The sequence below is a fragment of the Pelodiscus sinensis genome, chromosome 7 (genome assembly GCF_049634645.1).
Source record: "Pelodiscus sinensis isolate JC-2024 chromosome 7, ASM4963464v1, whole genome shotgun sequence".
NCBI lineage: Eukaryota > Metazoa > Chordata > Testudines > Trionychidae > Pelodiscus > Pelodiscus sinensis.
The window spans coordinates 53353488-53375123 of NC_134717.1; the positions used below are offsets into that span (position 1 = coordinate 53353488).

Genomic DNA, 21636 nt, shown 5'->3' on the forward strand with positions numbered 1-21636 from the left:
TCACAATGATGTGAGCTTTCCAACAATCATTATAATGTCATATTCAGTTTCAGTAGGACATTCAAAGAACACATTCCTGAATAACCTGTTTGGTTTTTTTCATAAGCAGACTGTTCCCTGTTTTCTTTCTTTTAAATTAACTATTTCAGACGTTATATCTCCCTTTTGAGCCTATTAGAAGAGGATATTTTAGTTACATTCCATATGTGTATATAACAAATGCATGCCAGACAGATTTTCTTTCTTATACCTGTACATGCAACTTATGCAGTTTGATAGGTACTTAGATTTAAAAGTAGTCATCAACATGTACAAACACCAGTGTTCGTATGCCTGTGTGTGTGTGTGTGTGTGTGTGTGTGTGTGTGTGTGTGTGTCGGCCAATTCAGTTTAAAACATTTTGATGTCACATACTATTAAAATAATCTGCTAACTTGGAATTTTATTACATATTTGTTTCCTAATGCTTTACTTTTGTGCATTACTTCTCAGGTTGAAGTGCCACAAAACAGAAAATATATTTGATTGGCTGATTCTCAACATGAACCGTGCTTTCAGCAGAAAGAAAGGTAAATAGATGGGGATTGGTTTCATGGGAGACTAAAGCAATTGTGCATAAATACTTGTAATGGTTAAAAAATATTACAGGTTGAACCTCTAAAATCCAGGACACTTTGCTCCACAATATCTGTGGTTTGAGCCTGGCGGCTAGGTGCTGGGGCCAGCCAGGGACAGGACTGCAGCATGGGCTGGCGTCAGCTGGGCTGGCAGCTGGAAGCCCCAGCTGGGCCTGCAACAGGAAATGCAGGCTGTACGAGGCTGGAGTCAGCAGGGCTGGCGCAGTGGGGAGCAGAGCCCAGTGGCTTGGTCTGGTGCCTAGTAGCAATGCCAGTGACGTACAGGGGAGCCCAGGAGTGGGGCTGTGGTGGGAAGCTGAGCCTTTACCTCCGTTGGTCCAACCTGTAGTATTACAGAAGAAATCTGTTTGTGTAGTTGTATTAGACAATTAGTTTAGAAATGAATGACTTTCTTAAAAGGTCAAGTTACTTCAGAGGCAGACCTACAAAGACAATTTTGTCTGTAGAGTAAGGCTGTGAGAGCCTGTACTGAATTTCATGTTATTTCCTTTATTGATTTCTGATCAGAGAGAATGCAAGCGGACAGTTAGAACAGTTAAAGGGAAGCATGGAGGCCACTAAGCTGCTTATTGTTTCTAGTGACAGGGCTTTTATTTCAGGTGAAGCTATTTTGGAAATCACATTTTTAACTAAGGACTATCAAGAAATTATATATTAATCATGATAATCATGTGATTAATTGCGCTGTTGAACAGTAATAGAATACTATTTATTTAAAGAAAGAAAGGTATACAGTTCTCGCTTTATATTTTTTATTACAAATACTTGCACTGTAAAATAAATAAATAAATAAATAAATAAATGGTAGATAATGCTGCCTGCTTCTTGAGTCCAATGCCATCTGAAAGTGATAACAGGCCATTGTTTTAACTGGCATTGAAAGGTATTTATGTGCCAGCTGCATTAAAATTTATATGTTCCTTCACATTTCAACCATCATTCCAGAGGACATGGATCCATGCTGATAATGGGTTCTGCTTGTTGATGATCCAAAGCAGAGTGAACCAACACATGCTGATTTTTATCTTCTGAGTCCAGGCCCGCCAAGAGGGGGAGCAAAGGGGTCAATTGCCCCAGGGCCCAGTGATTCAGAACGGCCCAGGGCTCTTGGCTGTTGTCACTGTTCAATGTCCAGAGCCCCAACTCCTTTAGATCACTGCCAGAGCATCATAATCCAAACAGTTGTGAGTAGAGTTGTCCAGGTATTCTACCGGACAGTCTGATATTTGCACTCTTTGTCCAGTAAAAAAAATCAGAGAATACCAGACATATGCAACGTCCAGTATTCTCTGATTTTTCTGGCGGCGCAATCCGGACGGAAGCCTGGCGTGGGTGGGGTGAGCGGCTGGAAGGCGAGGCCACGATCAGCGCTTGGAGCCTGTGATTGCGCAGAAGTCTGGCGGGGGTGAGGAGAGTGGGCAAGGGGAGTGGCTGGGACTCCCAGCCACTCCCCCCGCCCCCGGCAGGCTTCTGTGCAATCGTAGGCTCTCGGTGCCGATGGCAGCCCCACCTCCCAGCCTGGAGTCCCAGTTGGGAGGCGGGGCTGCGATCGCCGTTCTGGGCGCTTCAGAAGCCTAGCCAAGGTGGGGGGAGTGGCTGGGACTCTCAGCCACTCCTCCCACCCCCACAAGGCTTCTGTGCAACCACAGGCTCCTAGTGCTGATCCTGGCCCCACCTCCTGGCCTGGGAGTCCCAGCTGGGAGGCAGGTCTGTGATTGCTGCTCTGGGCACCCCAGAATGGAAGAATACCGTGTGTCCACTATTTTGGGGGAGACCATTTGGCAACCTTAGTTGTGAGGGATGGGGGGGGAGGGACAGCATGGCATACTCTGGGCAACACTGAAGGTTGCCTACCCTTGCCCTTGTCCTTCCACAGGAAGCCCCACCCCTTTTTGGAGCTCTGAACAGGTCCCCCATCTTTGGCCGGGGGCCGGCGAAGCTGCTGTCACACTTTTCTGAGTCAGGTACCACCAGCAGAAAGCTGATTTTTTCGGGGGGGGGGGAGGGGGGGAGTCTTCCAGTTTTTGTAGCTTACACATCTGAGTGTTGCTCTTTTAAGACTTCTGAAAGTATGCTCTGCCCTCACATTTTTGATGACACTTCAGATTCTGAAATCTTGGGTTGAGTGCTGTAGCTAATTTTGGAAAACTTACATTGATACCTTCTTTGCATTTTGTCAAATTTGCAGTGAAAGTATTCATTAAAGAAATGTGCTGGGTCATCATCCAAGACTGCTCTAACATGGAATATGTAGCAGAATGTGGTTAAGACAGGGCAGGAGACATACAATTCTCCCGCAGGAAGTTCAGTCACAAACTTAATCAACATATTATTTTTTTAACAAGTATCATCAAAATGGAAACGCTTTTTCCAGAGTGGTAGGCAAAGCATGTTTAGCATATCTGGCACATAAATACCTTGCATCACCAAGTACAAAAATGCCATGCAAACACCTGTTTCACTTTCAGGTGGCATTGTAAATAAGAAGCAGGCACTATTCTCTCCTATAACTGTAAACAAGCTTGCTTGTCTTACCAATTGTCTGAATAAGAAGAGAGACTGAGTGAATTTGTAGACGTTAAAGTTTTACATTGTTGTGTTTGAGTGCAGTTATGTAACCAAAAAAATATTAAATTTGAAAATAACACTCATGATAAAGAGATTGTTTTACAGAGCTTTTATATGATGAATTGAAAAATGCAATTTTTATCGTTTTTACAGTACACATTTGTAATCAAACATAATAATATAAAATGAGCACTGTATAGTTTATATTCTGAATTGCAATATAAATCTATATATTTGAAATGTCGGAAAGTGTCCAAAATATTTAATACATTTCAATTGGAATTCTGTTGTTTAACCATGTGATTAATCATTATTATTTTTTAGTTGTGATTAATTCAAAAATTGATTGCATGAGTTAACTGATTAATCGAGAGCCTTTTTTAATTACGCACCCTGTCTATATCTAAACTGCAGGGTTTTTGATATAGTCATTTGCGGAAGAGTTTGGATGCAAAAATGTCTTGCACAAAAGTGCGTCCACACCTCAGAGCGCATCGGAAAAGCGATATGCTTTTGCGCAAGAGAGCATCCATACTGCATGGATGCTCTTGCATAAGAAAGCTCTGATGGACATTCACAGAATGGCCATCAGAGCACATGTGCTTTTTTGGATAAGCTCTATTTGTGCAAGAAACCCCTGTGGAGCATCCACACGTGCCTTTTTGTGCAACAGCTGTAGCACTAAAAGGAGTTATGCCTTGTAGAAGGAGGTTTAACTACACCGCAAAAAGCCCTCTGTTCTGCCATTTTACTGTCGATTTACTTGCACAAAAGCGCTCTTGAGGTGTGGGTGCTCCGCGGGTTTTTGCGTAAAAACCACCATTTTTGCGCAAAAACCTTGTAGTTTAGACATAGCCACAATGTAACAGAATGAATTATGTTTCTTGGTGTTGCCTAGTTTGCCTTACCATATTTGTTTTATAAATAATTTTCACAGATTTAATTTTAGTTTCCACCTTTTATCTCCAAAAGCAATGGAAAGAGGGTTTTATTCATAAAATAATATTTTCCTTATTCTACTCTATTGGGATACTAATAGCAGTTTAGGCCTTCCCTCCATGAGAACTAGCCTGCTTTTCCAGACTTCTTGTGTTTTGTGGTAGGGTTTTCTTGGTAGTTTACTTGACTATTGGAGAATTCTATGACCAGATACTTCCTTACTTAATCATTGTAGCTCCTAATCCACAGATGCTCAAGAATACAGCACAGAACATAGTTCCCGTCCCCTTTGTATCCCCCCCAACATATTTTATGTTTATATATCTTTTGTATGTTTTGTGAAATAACACTAAACAAAAAGCATTCATGAGTGAATATATAGCAAAACAAACAGCTTGAGTCAGGAAACACTTATTCACGCAGGCAGTCAGCCCAGTATAGTCAAGGAGCTGATAGAAGAGGTATCTGAGCCTCCAGCTATCATCTTTGGAAAATCATGGGAGACAGGAGAGATTCCAGAAGACTGGAAAAGGGCAAATATAGTGCTCATTTATAAAAAGGGAAATAAGGACAACCCAGGAAACTACAGACCAGTTAGTTTAACTTCTGTGCCAGGGAAGATAATGGAGCAAGTAATTAAGGAAATCATCTGTAAACACTTGGAAGGTGGCAAGGTGATAGGGAACAGCCAGCATGGATTTGTAAAGAACAAATCATGTCAAACCAATCTGATAGCTTTCTTTGATAGGATAATGAGTCTTGTGGATAAGGGAGAAGCGGTGGATGTGGTATACCTAGACTTTAGTAAGGCATTTGATACGGTCTCACATGATATTCTTATCAATAAACTAGGTAGATACAACTTAGATGGGGCTCCTACAAGGTGGGTGCATAACTGGCTGGATAACCATTCCCAGAGAGGAATTATTAATGGTTTACAATCCTGCTGGTATAACAAGTGGGGTTTCACAGGGGTCTGTTTTGGGACCGGCGCTCTGTTCAATATCTTCATCAACGATTTAGATATTGGCATAGAAAGTACGCTTATTAAGTTTGCAGATGATACCAAGCTGGGAGGGGTTGCGAATGCATTGGAGGATGGGGTCATAATTCAAAATGATCTGGACAAATTGGAGAAATGGTCTGAGGTAAACAGGATGAAGTTTAATAAAGACAAAAACAAAGTGCTCCTCTTAGGAAGGAACAATCAGTTTCACACATACAAAATGGGAAGCGACTGTCTAGGAAGGAGTATGGCAGAAAGATATCTAGGGGTTATAGTGGACCACAAGCTGAATATGAGTCAGCAGTGTGATGCAGTTGCAAAAAAAGCAAACATGATTCTGGGATGCGTTAACATGAGAAGTCATTCTTCCGCCTCAGTTGGAGTATTGTGTCCAGTTCTGGGCACCACATTTCAAGAAAGATGTGGAGAAATTGGAGAGGGTCCAGAGAAGAGCAATAAGAATGATTAAAGGTCTAGAGAACATGACCTATGAAGGAAGGCTGAAAGAATTGGGTTTGTTTAGTTTAGAAAAGAGAAGATTGAGGGGGGACATAATAACATTTTTCAGGTATCTGTGGAGATATTTAAGAGTAGGTTAGATAAATGTCTATCAGGGATGGTCTAGACAGTATTTAGTCCTGCCATGAGGGCAGGGGACTGGACTCGATGACCTGTTGAGGTCCCTTCCAGTCCTAGTATTCTATGAATCATAACAAATTGGAATCTCGGCAGAAAAAATTGTAATAGCAAATAACATGGCTATCTGGTGAGAACAGATGTTGGGAATACTGGCTTCATGGAACAATACTTTCCAGATTTGTTATGTTAAATTCCAAAATAAATGTAAGATCACCAAGTGTAATGATTATTAAATTTTGATACTTACGCTTTTGAGATTTCTGATAAAAAAAAGCTTAGAGCTCAGTGGGAACTTTTCAACCGACTTTAAGAAGAGTTGAATTCACCTATCCGTTTTTATATTTCATGGAGACAATGTGCTTTGTAGTTGAGTTGCAGAAACATTAAATAATTTAAGAATCATGAAAAAGAAATGATTATTGGAGCAAAATCAGACTACTTGTAAAATTAGCTGTTGTACATTGTATATGCCAATTTATATGAAAAGTTTTCATGGATCTTAATCAAAACTAAGACAGACTACTAAAGGGTACAATTGAGATGCCACTGTCAATGATATGCTGGAAAGGTTTTCTTTTTATTTTCCTAATACATGTTTTCATAAACAGCATTTTACAACTTTCTTCCAATTCATCATTGTGAATAAATGAAAGTTTTCTTGAGGTCAAACACATCAGAAATATGTTTCTCTGTGTATTCCTCTGACCCATTTTTCTGGTTCCATCCTTACCCTGTTCACCCTTCAATTTTACTTTGTGTATTGATACTAGGAATGTGAGAGTGATACAGAGGCAGCAGCATGGGGAGGCAGGCTTCCCCGCGGGGGCTGGTGTGGCTCTCCTGAGAGCCAGCTGCTGCTCTCCTGTGGGTGCATGTAATTGTATAATCACTGAATTTTTTCAGCAATTACATGTTTAGCCAATTACCCACATTTTAATATCCCAACTGATACCCAACAAAGCACGGTAGCTATTGTGTAAACATCATCTCTTCAAGTGCAGTTGTTGGTATTTATGTTAGTAGAGATGGGCAGAGATCACACATTCCCTAATGTTAGCTGTTTCCATACATCTTGTCTGTGTTATCTTCAGTCTTAGTTATATGTTCTTCTGGGAAGTTAGTATATTTTATAGTTAAGAAAGAGTTTTCATATTGTAAGGACTATCATAAGTGTTGTAACTACATATAAGTGATCTTTATTATTAATGTTTGTATCCAAGTCAGCTATATAAACTGAAGGTATGATCAGGATTTAAACACATATGTACACATGTCTGTGTGTGGTGTGTGTTAAATACATCCTAAAGGGTCTCTGCTTCTCTTGCTGGCTCTGTCACCCATGATTTATAGAAATTACTGTTGAGTGATCATGCTAATGCACAAACAGTAAAGTTAACAACATGGAACTATGGTTTGTTGATTTTTGCTTCATTAGGAAAATGTATTATTTTTGTCAAATGGAAAGAGATATTTTTAAGCACAGGGTAATCAATGTAGGAAATGTAGTCAATTTAAGGCCTCGTTTTTTCAGTCTGAACCAAACTCAGCATTGAATTACAAGGTGTGGAATCTCTCTGACCTGTTCAGGATGTGGATCTGTACTGAATGTGGCCCAGAGTTTCTTATATCATAGTGCCCTGAATTCATCCAAAAATAAATTTGCAGGTGTTTGTCTTAGTTTAGATATGGGTGCACAGTTCTTTGTCAAGACTAATGTGTGGGAAAATCCTCTAACATCATGTGAGAAAACATCACTTTTAAGAGCTATGATTGCTGCCAAGCAATTGATTCATGAAACAAGGAAGATGCCCACAATACTAAAGTTAATATATTGACATAATTTACAAATGACAAAATGTGAGAAATTGTATCTATAAGACAGATAAGCCAAATCATCATGATTCTTTATGACAGTCACTTATGGTAACATAGACAAAAGTTAGTGGACAAAGTCTGAACTATCACAAGAATGCCTCAGAGAAAAAATATGGAATACAATTTCATTTGAATGGATTTTCTATAAAATGATCTTTAAAATTATTATATTTCACAGACAGCATAATGTTAGTGTTCCCTTTTCTTCTTTTGGAAATGAGAAAAACCGTTGACATAATAAAAGTGGAGGAAATAAATATGGTGTGTGTGGGGGTGTGTGTGTGTGTGTGTGTGTGTGTGTATATGTAATACTAGTATATAAAAATCAGTTTCTTTTTTTGCTACTTTCTGTTGGTTGCATATTATTTAGATGTATGTAATTATCAGTAATTTTTAAATAATTTTCTAAACATTTAAATAAAAAAAAAGTTTATTTTCCATTACAAACTGTGGAAAGTTGAAGAAAATTTTTAAAAAAGATATTAGATGGCAGTGTATTTTAGAATTCTCTGTGTTGCATGCATTAGAACTTTCCCAAAACTTTGAAAATTGTTATCCTTGGTCTTACTATGTTCTTGTCGTTGTGGATTTTCTTTTTCTTAACTAGTCAATTACTAAGATTTGTGGGGCAGATTCAAAAAATTACTGATCACCAGTCTAAATGTTTTTTATTTTGTTGAAAAAAAAAGGCCTAAAAAAACCAAAGTAAAAAGCTAATACATAATATGAGAGCCTAGCTTTTTTTACTAGTCATACTTTACAAGAGCAAAACTTGAAGCATGTGAAAGGTACAGAATTGCATGCCAAATAACCCTTTGCTACCCATGTTTATTAAACTTTTTTGATGTTTTTATATAGAAATTGGTCATCTTCTTCTGCCTCCTCCCCTCACCCTTGCTTCAAATATTAGAAATTTGCATGAAAGTCATAGCGCTTCTAGTATTGCTAATATAGTGACAGGTAAAAATAGAATTTCAATGACAGAGGCTCTTTTGGGTTAGGTTTTGACTTAAATAATTTTATTTTCTGAAGACCTTTTGTAACTATTATACTCTTCTTTGTAAGCTGCTGGGTGTCCTTTCCAGTATGTAAAACATGAGAGAGAATTCGAGAATCTTTCCTTTAATGCGTAAGGGCCAAATTACCTTGTTCATTGTCCTCTGCAGTGGGATAAAAAATAAATGGATGGTACGGACAAAAAAGGGACATCCCTGTAAAATGCTCTCATATTACACCAGGAGCTAATTCTCTTGGCATGAATACCAAGCAGAACACATCCAAGGTTTTGGAGGAAGAGAAGCAGAACTGGGCAGTATTATAGACATATTGGGGCGAGCCAGTGGCAAAGTGGGTTTTGAGTGTAACTGTGAGTGAGCAATGAAAAGGGATAGTTTCTCAGTAGGAATATTCTTGAGTTTGTGGGATTCTGGTCTGGTCTGATTTCCTTTTGGATTTTTATGCAGTTGTACCTGCCCCTGGTTGGTCCCATACCTTTCATCATGAGGGGAGCATAATGCAGAGGCTGGGAAAGTTCTAACTAATATAGTATTAGACAATATATGTTCCTCTCCGTCTTTCTTTGGATGAGAAGATAGTGTCTCTCTTGAGTATTGAAGAAGCAGATGATCTTGAGAAGTAAAAGATTTACCTGGCATGCTTGGGTTAAGTCCTTAACTCAATTTTTGCTTTTTCGAAAATAAATTGAAAATGTTTATCTTTCATTTAAATTATTACTCTGGGGTGGGGATGAGGGGTTCAATATGCAGGCTGCCCCAGGAAGAGAAGACTACCCCAGCCCTCTCTCACATAGCAGCATAGGGCCAAGTGAGAAGGGCCTCTCCATACCCACTGCAGCTTTAGCAGGCACTGCCAGGAAAGGGGTGCATGTCCTCCAGCTACGGCAAGTCTAGGTTTATCTGCCCCCTGCATTCCTCACCCTAACAGAAGAATGCAACAAACTGTACATTTACTCCTCATTCCCTGACAAAGGGATACAGTCATCAATGTTCCAGTATAAATCTGGTGGTGGAGCTTCAGCCCCCCACCCTCCTGAAAGGGTGCCTAGAGGGTGGGAGGCTTGGGACTGGTGAAGTCCTGGATGGGGGTGCACCCCACCTAGCCCCTTTCATCTCCCTTGTGATTCTGTCTCTTTTCTGTATGGTTATATGAGAAGCAATCCCATTCCAGGCACATCCCATTTTCCTGGCACAATCAAATTCTTACATTGCTGTAAGTTATAAAAAGATATATCCCATATATATATATATATCCCAAATTTTGTGGTCCTAGCTCTCACCGTTTAGGAGTTCTTGAACAAACCGATGAACAGACAGACAAACTCTCAAATATATAGATTTTGTATTTTCATATTTACTAATCTGTCTAAGATATCCTTAGCATTCTTAGAGTAATTGTATGAGTACTTATCAAAGTATTTTAGGCAGCTCAAAAGAAAGCTCTGATTTTTACCTGAATAAAATAACCAATTTCCCCCTCTGCTAAGCTTAGGAAGCTCCTTAGAGACATAGGTTCATTATTTGCCCTCTGGGTGCAGAAGCCTTAGATTTCTAGTAGTTTTTGAAAAATGTTGAGCCTCTTTGTCTCTTTCCATTGTGATATTCAGGCCCTTAGGACATTTTAAGTAGCTTAAGATACATCGGGTCAGATATTTTTTACCTAAAGGCTTTTACGCCAAAGAATTTGAGCTTTATTACCAATAGCTTATCCATTTAGAACTGGTGTTTGTTATTACCCATTTGTATAGTAAGTTGGATATTGTGAGCCAAATTTTCAAAACTAGCTATGGAAATTTGACTTAAGACAGTGCTCATGTACCCAAATCCTGCAGTTAGTGGACAAAATGGGTAATTCTTCATGTACTGTATATGGCACTTATTAATTTGTGTTAGCACATAGAGTTTTTGTATATGTATAAAACTTTCATATAGCAGTAAGGATGCTAAATTTCAATTAGTCAGTTACTAGAGTAGCTGATGGAATTTCCATTGAGTACTTGATTAGCCATAAGGAGGAGGTGGGGTGCTCAATATCCTGGCTGTGTATCTGCCTTATAAATGAAATAAGAACCCCTCAGGACTCCTGCTACATTTCAAAGGCAAAGACACAGCAGTCAGGACCTGGTGCGAGCAGGAGTCCCTGCTTGAGCCATTCCCCCCCATGCTGGAGGGAACCGGCTAATAGATAGTCAAGAATGAAGAATGGGCAGAACCTCGATACCATCTGGTTCTTCTCTGACCCAGTTCACCTAATGTGCCTAGCAGTTCAATTCCATTGTAATGGAACTGAATAGTTTGCGCCATGCATTAGGCTGGCAATGATTACTTCCCCCTATGGAACTTAGGAGGAACCAAGAACAAAATCACTAGCTTAACAATTCTAATCCTTTTGTTAAAAATGATGTTACTATATTATTTAACCTGCATAGTCAGTAATACAAAAAAATGAAGACATGCAAAAGCAAGGATTCATGATCAATGTTGCGTATATATTATTTTTATTCCTTTTTTTGCTTAAACGTACAGATCACTTTGTTTATATCCTAAAATATATGGCATAAAATCTACAGTATCTTCAACAAGATTGAAATAATGTCACTGTTCAAATGTAGCATTTGTATTTCCTCACTTTCTGTAATTTTGTGAATATGTAAACTCAATATTGCCTTTACAACATTCTTTTATTTTAATAAGCAGCTATTGAAAGTCATTCATAAGGCCTTGAATCTCATGATGGAAAGACACTGAAAGGCTCTACATTCTGCAACCCCCATTCTGTTCTAGGAAGATAAGACTTCAGTGTCCTGTCAAAGAATGAATGCTTGTCTCCAAGAATCACTGGGGGAGGAGAGATAGTGAGGGAGGAGAAATAAAAACACACCAACAACACAACACTTTTTGTATTGTGTACATTGTATCACTGGACTTTGCCTATTCATACCTAATTTTGCTTGTGTGCTTACTTATAGTAACCTATTCACTTTAAATAAATTGGTTTTATTAAATACTTAATTAGGCTGTAGTCAGCATCTCTTATTTCACTGTTCCTGTCATTGAGGCACACACATAATAAATGGATAAATGTATGACAACTAATTACACTGTAATTCAGCAATGGGCAATGCAGGGTAGTGAGTGGGGCTGCATAAGTGGCCCTCTTTCAACTCAGTGGGCCACAATGTTGTTGGAACCAAGGAGGGCTCCTAGAATAGGATCATTTTGCACAAAGTGTGTTGACGAGGCTTTCCAAACTGCCTGGCATTACCATCTGTACCAGTTGCGCCGAGGGACCAGAGGTACAGTTAAACTGGGTACACTGCTGGCAGACCTGCAACGCTTTGTTTATGTAAGAGTTCATAGACATGGAGCCTCGAAGTTCCCATTGGCTGAGGGTCACCATTTCCCTTTTCCCAGCCCTTGTGTTCTCCCAAAGTATTCAGTGTAGAATTTTACTTTAATATTTTAATAAGTTTTGGCTGAAGTTCATAATACTCAGAAATGTATGGCTTGCATCTGAACCGTATGTGCAAGTTCCTCTCTAATGCAGGTAACCAGATTCCTTTTTCATTTAAGCAGGGGACTGTTATTCCATGCACACCAGTGTGTCCCTGTGAGAGCTCTACTTTAGGTGTTAGTGCATTCTTGTTCCGTGCAATAGGAGATTTTGCTTAGCAGTATCTGCTCACGTCTCCTCCATCTTGTACACATGAAAGTACCTGTGAAGTACCTGATGAGGATCCTATGGAGGAAGGAAGAGGATGTAGATCCTACTGAAATCAAGGATAGTTCACCTTTAAATAATTGCTCCTGCTCACCTAAAAGGAAACAATAATTCCTCAAATATCTACATCCACCGATGACCTTAAGAAATTTTAAAGGGTAGCCACAGCATAGGATATTGACATACAAGAAGTGAAAGAAAAAATCATATATTTAAAAAAAATTAGAGCCCTCAGTCACTACAAAAGTAGCCCTCCCTGTGGACGAGGCTATCTTAGAGCCAGCTGAAATGATATGGTAAACACCAGCATCATCATCTCCTACTAACAAATGAACTGATAGGAAATATTTGGTTCCTGCCAAAGACACAGACTTTTTATGTTACTCTCCGCCATCAAATTCCTCAGTAGTGAACACTGTACATCACAGAGCAAAGTTACCTCAGTTTCAGTCCACCCCATAGGATAAGGACCACAAGCACCTCCATCTGCTGGGCTGAAAGGTCTACTCATCAGCCACCCTGCCACTTCAAGTGGTGAATTCTTCATCTCTTCTTTGCTAACTGTGACCATTCCAACTATTCCAAATTCCAAGAGCTTATGGAACAGCTGAAACAAAAACAGCCAGAACCCCAGGCCATCATACAGGAGAGTCAAACTATATCCCGCACTGGCCTCCCAGCAGCCATGGATGTCACAGACCTGGCAGCCTGTACAATTGCAATAGCAGTAGTGATGCACAGGTTCTCCTGGTTTCGGGCCTAGGGAATTCCTACAGACCTTCAGATGAAGGCGGAGAACCTTCCTTTCAGGTCCTCTTTGCAACCAAAATGGATGAAGTCCTTCATACCATGAAAGATTCGTGGACCACGCTTAGGACACTTGGTATTTACACCCCACCAAATAAGCATAAGCAGTACATCCCATACCATAGATCATAGGAATCTCACATCAGACTGTTCCAGTTCCATTCAAAACAATGCACCCAATGGTGCAGACTTCTACACTCACAGTCTACAATGAGCCAAATGGCTACTTCTAAACAGCAGTTTTGAAAAATTAGTTGAGGGTCTGAGTGACCTCTCCACAGCACGAGAATCTTTCCTCCTCCTCTTTGGCCTCCACCTCTGCCCTTTTTCCCACTCATGAGCAAATATATCAGACCAATGGGTTTTTGGAGATTTGTCCACTCTGCAGTCCTCATTCACTCCCACGATGTCTAAACCTTCTATTGTAGCACCATGGTTGAACACTGCATCCCAGTCCAACAGCTCTTCATTCCAAAGCCTGGCTATCCCATGGTTCTAGCATGCCAAGTGTTCCTGTTCAGACAGCATGCAAGAGATACTTTTAAATAGCCACCAACCTGCCATCAGAAAAACTTACCTCTACAAGTGGAGACATTTTCCTGGCTGATACTAATACAGTGTCACTAATCAAAGCACCCATCCCAGTCATACTAGAATATTTCCTCAACCTCAGGGAGTCAGGACTTTCAGTTCCCATAGAGTTCATCTACTAGCCATCACGACATTTCATGAACCAGTTGATGGCTTCTCCATTTTTTCTCATCCCATCACTAAATGATTTTTAACATGTAAGCAAAACGTATTTTGGATCCAACTCCTCCCTGGGATGTTATATGCCTTACCAGCCTGTTTTTATTCATTAGCGAGCAGTCCAAGGGTGATGTTATTTCATCCCAACGTTTTTCAAAGAGGATATTCTCCTGTATACATATCTGCTACAATCTACACAACAAGCAATCTCCATGTCACATAACAGCTCACTCCACCAGAGTCATAGTCATGTATACGGTCTTCTGAAAGATGTATCCTTGCAAGACATGTGTTGGGTTGCAACTTGGTCCTCTGAGCACACTTTTGCTAGACACAATGCCATAACAACCAGCCCCGTTCCATGCAGCCATAGTGGGACAAGTTGTTCTTTCACTGCTAGCTTAACCACATCTCTAAAGCCTTCCTCCATCAGGGCACTACTCTACAGACACCTGAAGTGGAGCACCCAGAGGAACAGCACTCAAGAAGTTACTCATCTTGCGCAGATACAATGGTTCTTCAAGATGTATGTCCCTGTGAGAGCTCTACTATTTTCCTTCCTTCCTTCTACTCTAGAGTCTGTATCCTTGAATCCACAGTAGAGAAGGAATAAAAGGGGGCTGCATGTGCAGTCAACAGACAAAAGCAGCACCATGAAGTGGCTACTGCACAGGTGCGGTGCGACCAGACACAGCTAAGAAAAATGGCTGATTGCCGGTGCAAGGGCGCACCAACTCCTAAGTGTAGCACCCCCAGGGACACGCATCTTGAAGAACCATCGTTACCGTGCAGGGTGAGTAACTTCTTCTTGCTCTTAAGCTATTCATACTCCTGGGGTACTGAAAGCTAAGAGTTTATTAATTCAAATTGCCTTTAGCTGCTCAGTAAACTCAAACGTAGAACACTTCAGTACTTTTAAAAATTTCTTTCAGTATATTATATGTGTGCGCTTTCTAGCTTTATTTAGACTTTAAGTTCTATGCTGTGGCCTGGCTGTTTTATACGTCTGTAAAGTATTAGCCCACAGTTGGTGCTATATAAATGATAATATACTTCTAATATCAGTTGTTTGTTTTGTTGATTGCATTATAAAGTTCTATTTTGTTTTTTAATTGAAAATGAATAATTAAGTACTAAACTAAAAAGCCATGTTCAAATTAATTTTAAGAGAAAGGGTTCAGAGGTCAAAACAAACTGCATTTTATTCTTGAAAAAATTCATCTATTCAATTGAGGACCCCTGTTCCATTTTCTCAGAATTTTCAGTGTGGTTTTTTGAGGAAATGTCACTGCCATTTTCTGGATTTTATTTGTCTAAAATGGTCTTGTTTTTCTGGTACATTAAAATTAGATTACATCACAGCAAAGTTTGAAAAAAAATGCTGCAAAACAGCATGCAATCGTCCGGGTCCACGGGAACTCATGCTGACTCACCACGCTGCCCAGCTAAATAGAAATTCTAGTGTCCCAGCCCTAGCTCAGGACAGACTTCCAAACAGGTCAGGGGTGAGGGCTCAGGCTGCCGGCTGAGTCATAGTCTGTGAGAGTAAGCCCTTGAGCAGAGCAACAAGAAGTTTATAAACAGTTTAACAGATAAGGCCCAGGCCTGTCTGCAGGCTGTGGGTGGTCTATAGGGTCTTACTCAGGGTGGGTCCGGGCCCAGGTACCCAGTTGCACAAATCAGGGTACAGGCAGTCCCCGACTTACGTCGGATCCACACTTACGAACGGGGCTTTCTCGCCCTGGAGGTCGAGGTGGCGGATTGCTACCTGCGAGCTCCGGGGCGAGAAAGCCCCGTTCGTAAGCTGCTCCGGTGCCCCTGGTCTGCTGGAGACCGTCTCCAGCAGACCAGGGGCACCGGGACTGAAGCGGCAGCAGCGGCGGTTCCCCGTGCTTCTGAGGCTTTGCTCTGGCTGCCGCTGCAGCTCTGCTCCCCGTGTCCCTGGTCTGCTGGGGGGGGGGGGGCGCAGCTAGTGTGCCCCCCCCAGCAGACCAGGCTTTCGTTTTGGACCCTGGGGCAGAGCAGCTGGGGCGCTGCCGATTGGTCCTGCAGCGCCGCTCTGGACACTACTGGATCAACCCGGCAGCACCCCAGCTGCTCTGCCCCAGGTCCTGATTCAGCCGCTGCTGGTCAGTTTCAGCAGTGGCTGAATCAGGACGCCTGGGGCAGAGCAGCTGGGGTGCTGCTGGGTTGGTCCAGTAGCGCCGAGGAGCGGTGCTACTGGAGCAACCCAGCAGCACCCCAGCTGCTCTGCCCCAGGCGTCCCCGAGTCAGCCGCTGCTGAAACTGACCAGCGCTGACTACAGGAAGCCCGAGGCAGAGTTGCTCTGCCCCAGGCTTCCTGGAATCAGCCGCTGATCAGTTTCAGCAGCAGCTGACTTGGGGAAGCTTAGGGTTCTTAAGTTGAATCTGTATGTAAGTCAGAACTGGCGGTCAGTTTCAGCAGCGGCTGAATCTGGACGCCAGTTCCGACTTACATACAGATTCAACTTAAGAACAAACCTACAGTCCCTATCTTGTACGTAACCCGGGGACTGCCTGTACTGGGACTTGGCTGCAGTCCAAGCAGCAGTTTACAGAGGCCACACCCTTGGCCAGGTTGGGGTAGAAAGCAAACTGTTTAAGCAGTTCAGGAACCCAAGCCTCTATGCAGGCTGAGATGACATTAATAAGGCCCAGACCTGAGTCAGAGCAGGGCATCAGGCCAACAAACAGTACAAGAAGCGAGATAGTTAAACAGTTCCATGCTCAGGCTAGTCAGTGGGCTGAGGCAGGGGTAGGGTCTCCTTTTAGGTAGAAAGCCAACAGGCGCAGGGGGTTTCTCCCTACAGGGGGAACCTGCCACCCAAGGTGAGGGATGGTGGGGGGGATGCAGGCTCACCTGTTACACTGCATCCTAGCCCAGAACCCGAACAGTGGCAGCATGGGCTGCCACTGGATCAGTGGGGATCCTGACCGCAACACGCCGACCAGGTCTTTGGGTCAGCGGGGATCTTGACCGCAACACACTGCCCAGCTGACCTCCATTTCCTCAGCTGCACTGGGGTTGGCTTTTCCTAAGCTACTTCCCAGTTCCCCCTGCAGGCCTATCTGGCTCGATCACTGATCCTCCGGGTCCGCTGGGGATAACAGTGCTGGCAGGGTGTCCATGGGCAGGGTCTGGGTCACTCAATGGTCCCCGCGGTGCAGACCAATGTCCATAGCCTGGTAGGGGCTGTGGCCATCCCAGCCAGTGTTCAGGGTCTATTGGTGGTTGGGGTGGCTTTGGCCAGTCTCCAGAGTCTAGCAGTGACCCAGGCAGTCCAACCCATTCCTTCCTTCAGGGTGGGGGGGAGGGCAGCTGTGCCTTCCTTCTAAGATGCCCAGGGAGAGTGTCTGGCTTGCTCGCTGCTGGGCACTAAGGGTATGTCTAGACTACATGGCTCTGCCAACAGAGGCATGTAAATTAGACATAACGACATAGTCAATGGAGTGGGGATTTAAATATCCCCCGCTTCATTAAAATAAGAATGGTCACCGCATTGTGCCGGCTCAGCTGATTGTCTGCACAACGCGGCAGTCAAAACGCAGATCGGTCGACAGGGAAAGCCATTGTCGACAGATCATGTAAACCTCATTTCATGAAGCATAAGGGATCGGTTGACAACAGCTTTCCCTGTCTACCGATCTGCGTCTTGACTGCTGATATTTAAATCCCTCGCTTCATTGACTATGTCGGTATGTCTAATTTACATGCCTCTGTCGGCAGAGCCAGGTAGTCTAGACATACCCTAACTGAACTTTCAGTCTCTGTTCCTATAGTGCCAGCCCCGCCCTTTTGCTTCCTGTGGGTGGGACTGGGCAGCTCTGGCCGCCCACCAATGGGTCTTACGGAGTGATTCCCTTTCTGAGTCAGCAGGAGCCCATGCTGACCCGCCACAATATGGCAGAAGGCAAATCAGAACTTAGCGTGCAAGGGAAAAATAAGGGTTAGGAAATACTTCTTGTGACTTTCCAGCATATCTTCACCATTTATGTGAGCTTTGTTTGAATATGGTCTTGCTTAATGATGAGGACAGTGCTGCTTGCCTGCAGCCATAAGCAGCAGCCCAGTGTCAGTGGGATTCCATTGTAGCGTGAAGTATATAAATAATGCTTCAATGTTCCTATGGCGTGTTCGTGAGCTAATCTATGATTTCATGATCTCTTTCACTCAAGCTGCCTTCCACTTTCAGATTTTCCACCAGTTTCTCCCTGTTTGTTAAAATCAAATCAAGAACAGCTTCTCCCTTAGTAGCTTTCTCAACTTTCTGTAATAAAAAATTGTCGACTGTGCAGTCCAAGAACTTATGCTTGTGGATTGCTGTGTTAGTTTCCCAACATAATGTCTGGATAAAGTCCCCCATCACCACCAAATCCTGCACTTTGGATGATTTTGTTAGTTGCTTAAAAAAAGCCTTATCCACCTGAATAACAGTGTTACAAAAAAGTGCCGTGCTGTCACTCTTCTGTGTAAAGACTGGGCAGAAATGAAAAGGTTCCCAGCTCACATACATTATCACAGTTCTCTTCAAATAGGACTATATTTATATGAGGTAGGAACCTCTTTATTTCCACCTGCAGTATCCACATGGGTGAATTATAGCACAGCTCTCCGGTGCTCACTGCTACTGGCTCATTGATACTCCAAACTGAGGAGCAGTTTAGAAGTGCCCTTAGAATTCTATGATGAATAGTGTGAGTTCTTCAAAGGCTCAAGATATCTCCTACTGACTCTGGCCAGGTACATGATGAAGTTATTTGGCTGTAAAGTTAAGTTGGGAGTAATACTTCTTCTGGAATTGACAAATTTGTGGGCTTCTGCTGATGCTGACTTTCCTGATAGGGTATTTTTACCAACATCTGACAATAGACTAAAGACGTAGACATCTGACAATAGACTAAAGTTATTGGAAGTGTTACAATCATAAGAAATACAGAAATATTTCATAAATATTTTAAGTTATGTAAATGTGCACTACTTTGGAACTACACTCATGTAAAGAAGAGGGAGAAGTTCTGTATTGGATATGTCTTCTCTACACTGTAATTGTGGGGTGTGATTACATATGCTGACATACCTGAGCTAATTCTAATCTATTTAGCTCCAACCACAGTGCAGTGAAACTATGGCATTGTGAGCTTTTGTGATGGCTAGTTCCATAAGTGGGTTTACATAGCCTGCTCTGGAGCATATTCTCCTACAAATAAGCTAGGTAGATTAAAGCTATATCTCCACTTACCGGAGGATTGATGGGTAGAGTAAAGACCCACTAAATTAAATGGTCAGGGTGCCCCCTTCGACAGCAATACTGCTTGCTGTTGCTAGGAGTAAGGGAAGTTGACGGGAGCATTTCTCCTGTCGACCTCTCACTCTACGGCCGCCCCAGAAAATCGATACAAGGTACATCAACTCCAGCTTTGCATTTCACGTAGCTAGAGTTGCGTATCTTGCATTGATTTTCTCCGCCAGTGTAGAACTGGCATCAGATTGTGCTGTAATTACATCCAGTGACAGTATAGACAGTATTATAGTATAGACACACTCATCTGACTTCTCTTAGTCTCCTCCTGCTATTTGGCAAACCCCCTTTTCCCTCATCTCCCTCTAAAAATAGTGTACTGATTTTTAAAGTGTGATTCTTTTTCAAAAGTATAATAGTCCAAATTAATCTTGGTCATGATGCTTTCTAATTTACTTTTTGTCTTCCAACTGTATTGATTATGAATTTTAAAAATTTTCATTACATCCCAGTGATCCCAGAGTAACGCATTACATCAGGACAATTGACAGCTGAATTAATATAGAATAGCCCTCACCAAAGCAGTTTTACACTGAGAGAATAGCTCAGCACACAGCTAAGCTATTATCATGGGAGCAGAAAGGTCACCTTTACATACATGTCCTCTCTCTGCATCTAACCCCTCCAATAAGCTGTGTGCTCTTTAGCCATAGCCAAAAGCAAATGTGTAGCTACTGTACAAATATAAAATATTAAATGATGCCACTTTAAGGAACAGGTGGCTAAATCTTATTCTTTCATGCAAGAGTGTCACTTTCAAAGGGAACTACCTTAAATGCTGCAGAACAGATTTGGTGTTTTTAGACCCAGACCCTCCATTGTGTTCTGATTCCGTTGTGAAAGTGACTGTGTAAAGATATATATCTTAGCTATGTCTAGACTGCAGGCTTCTTTCGGAAGAACCTTGTTTCGGAAAAGATCTTCCAAAAAATCTTCTTCTCAGAGCGTCCACACATAAAAGCACATAGAAAAAGCAGATCACTTTCAAAAGATGGCATCCATTCAGTGTGGACTCTATCTCGCATTTAAGCTGTGATTTCTGTGGATGGAGTGGCTACCAGGACACCTGTGCTTTTTCCTTTTTCCTCTTCTTTTGAAATAACTCCTTCCCCATCCACATACACCTTTTTCCGAAAGAACTCTTTCTGGAAAAGGCTTCTTTCTTGTAGAAAGGGGATTACCAGCACCGGTAAACCCCTCTGTCCTTTTGATTTACTTTCGGAAGAACGCAATGGCAGTAATTGACGTAATTCAGTGTGGATGTCCATTTTTTCGATAAAACTCTGTAGTGTAGACATACCCTTACTCAATAGCTCTGCTTCTGATGCACATTCAGAAGTATAGTTCTATAATTTTAAAAATGTTTTACTTCATTTATCTTATTAAGATTGCAAAAGCAATCATAACTCAGAACATTGTATTCATTCTTGTATGTTATCAACAGAAAAGCATTAATTATTTAGTTATATCGCTGTAAACTCACTGAGGTAAATGGAATTGCATGTGCTGATCCAAGGGCAGAATTTTGCCTTGCATTACTCTTGTGATTGTTCGTTCAATGAAGTTCCAGATTCTGCAACCGTGACTCACACTACCTGAAAGGAGAATAGTGTTATGTATAAAGAAGCACTATTCACCCTGAAAAAGGAATTCATCATACTTTTTAAAAAGTCATGTATATCATCTAGTCATTTGAAAAGCATGGGCCCAAGACAAATATATTATTTCTTCTCTATATCATGTTTCAGGTGGATTTCCAAACTTCTGGTGTTCGAATTGTTTTTCTGAAAGTTTACGAGATTTGATTTACATAAAATAGGCATTTTAGAAATAGACATTGCAAAGACAAGAAAATACGAATGTGTTTCAGTGAGCAGTTAACACATGCTGTCAAAGCACAATAAAATTCACAGCAGGAAAAGTGAGACAATAGTGTATATTTCTTAGATGGATCATTAAAGGAAAATAAACAATTTTATTTATGTCATCCGGTGAAAGATTAAAGTTTTAAAATTGTACCTAATTTTAACGTGGTTTAAGACAGGATTGTTTTACGGAAACCTTTCTTGTGGAAATATTGTACATAACAGTTTTGCTTTTTATTTTATTTTCATTTATTTTGAAGAAATTAATACAATAAAAATCTAAGAAACAGTCTAAAAGATCTACAAACAAAATATCAGAATAAGGGGTAATATGAACTCAATGTCTGGAACAGCTGCATGGTGAAGAAAGTATCAAGAAAGACAAGGAAAAAATGATGTAGACTGAAATAACACTTTCACAGGGAAGAGGAAAAATACAGAAAACATGGCTCTAGTTCTCATTTTAAATTCAGTGAAAGTGATCAAAATGG

General features: G+C 41.4%; 1 protein-coding gene across 14 annotated transcripts in view; it reads left to right on the forward strand.

The window, feature by feature from the left end:
- Positions 1–21636, forward strand: part of GULP1 (GULP PTB domain containing engulfment adaptor 1) — a 369257-nt gene that overhangs the window by 187207 nt on the left and 160414 nt on the right. For all 14 annotated transcript variants that reach the window (XM_075933787.1, XM_075933780.1, XM_075933782.1 and 11 more), the window contains one exon: positions 493–569. In XM_075933787.1, coding sequence (XP_075789902.1) covers positions 542–569 — 28 coding nt within the window. In that variant the 5' untranslated portion in view covers positions 493–541. The remainder of the gene's footprint in view (positions 1–492; positions 570–21636) is intronic.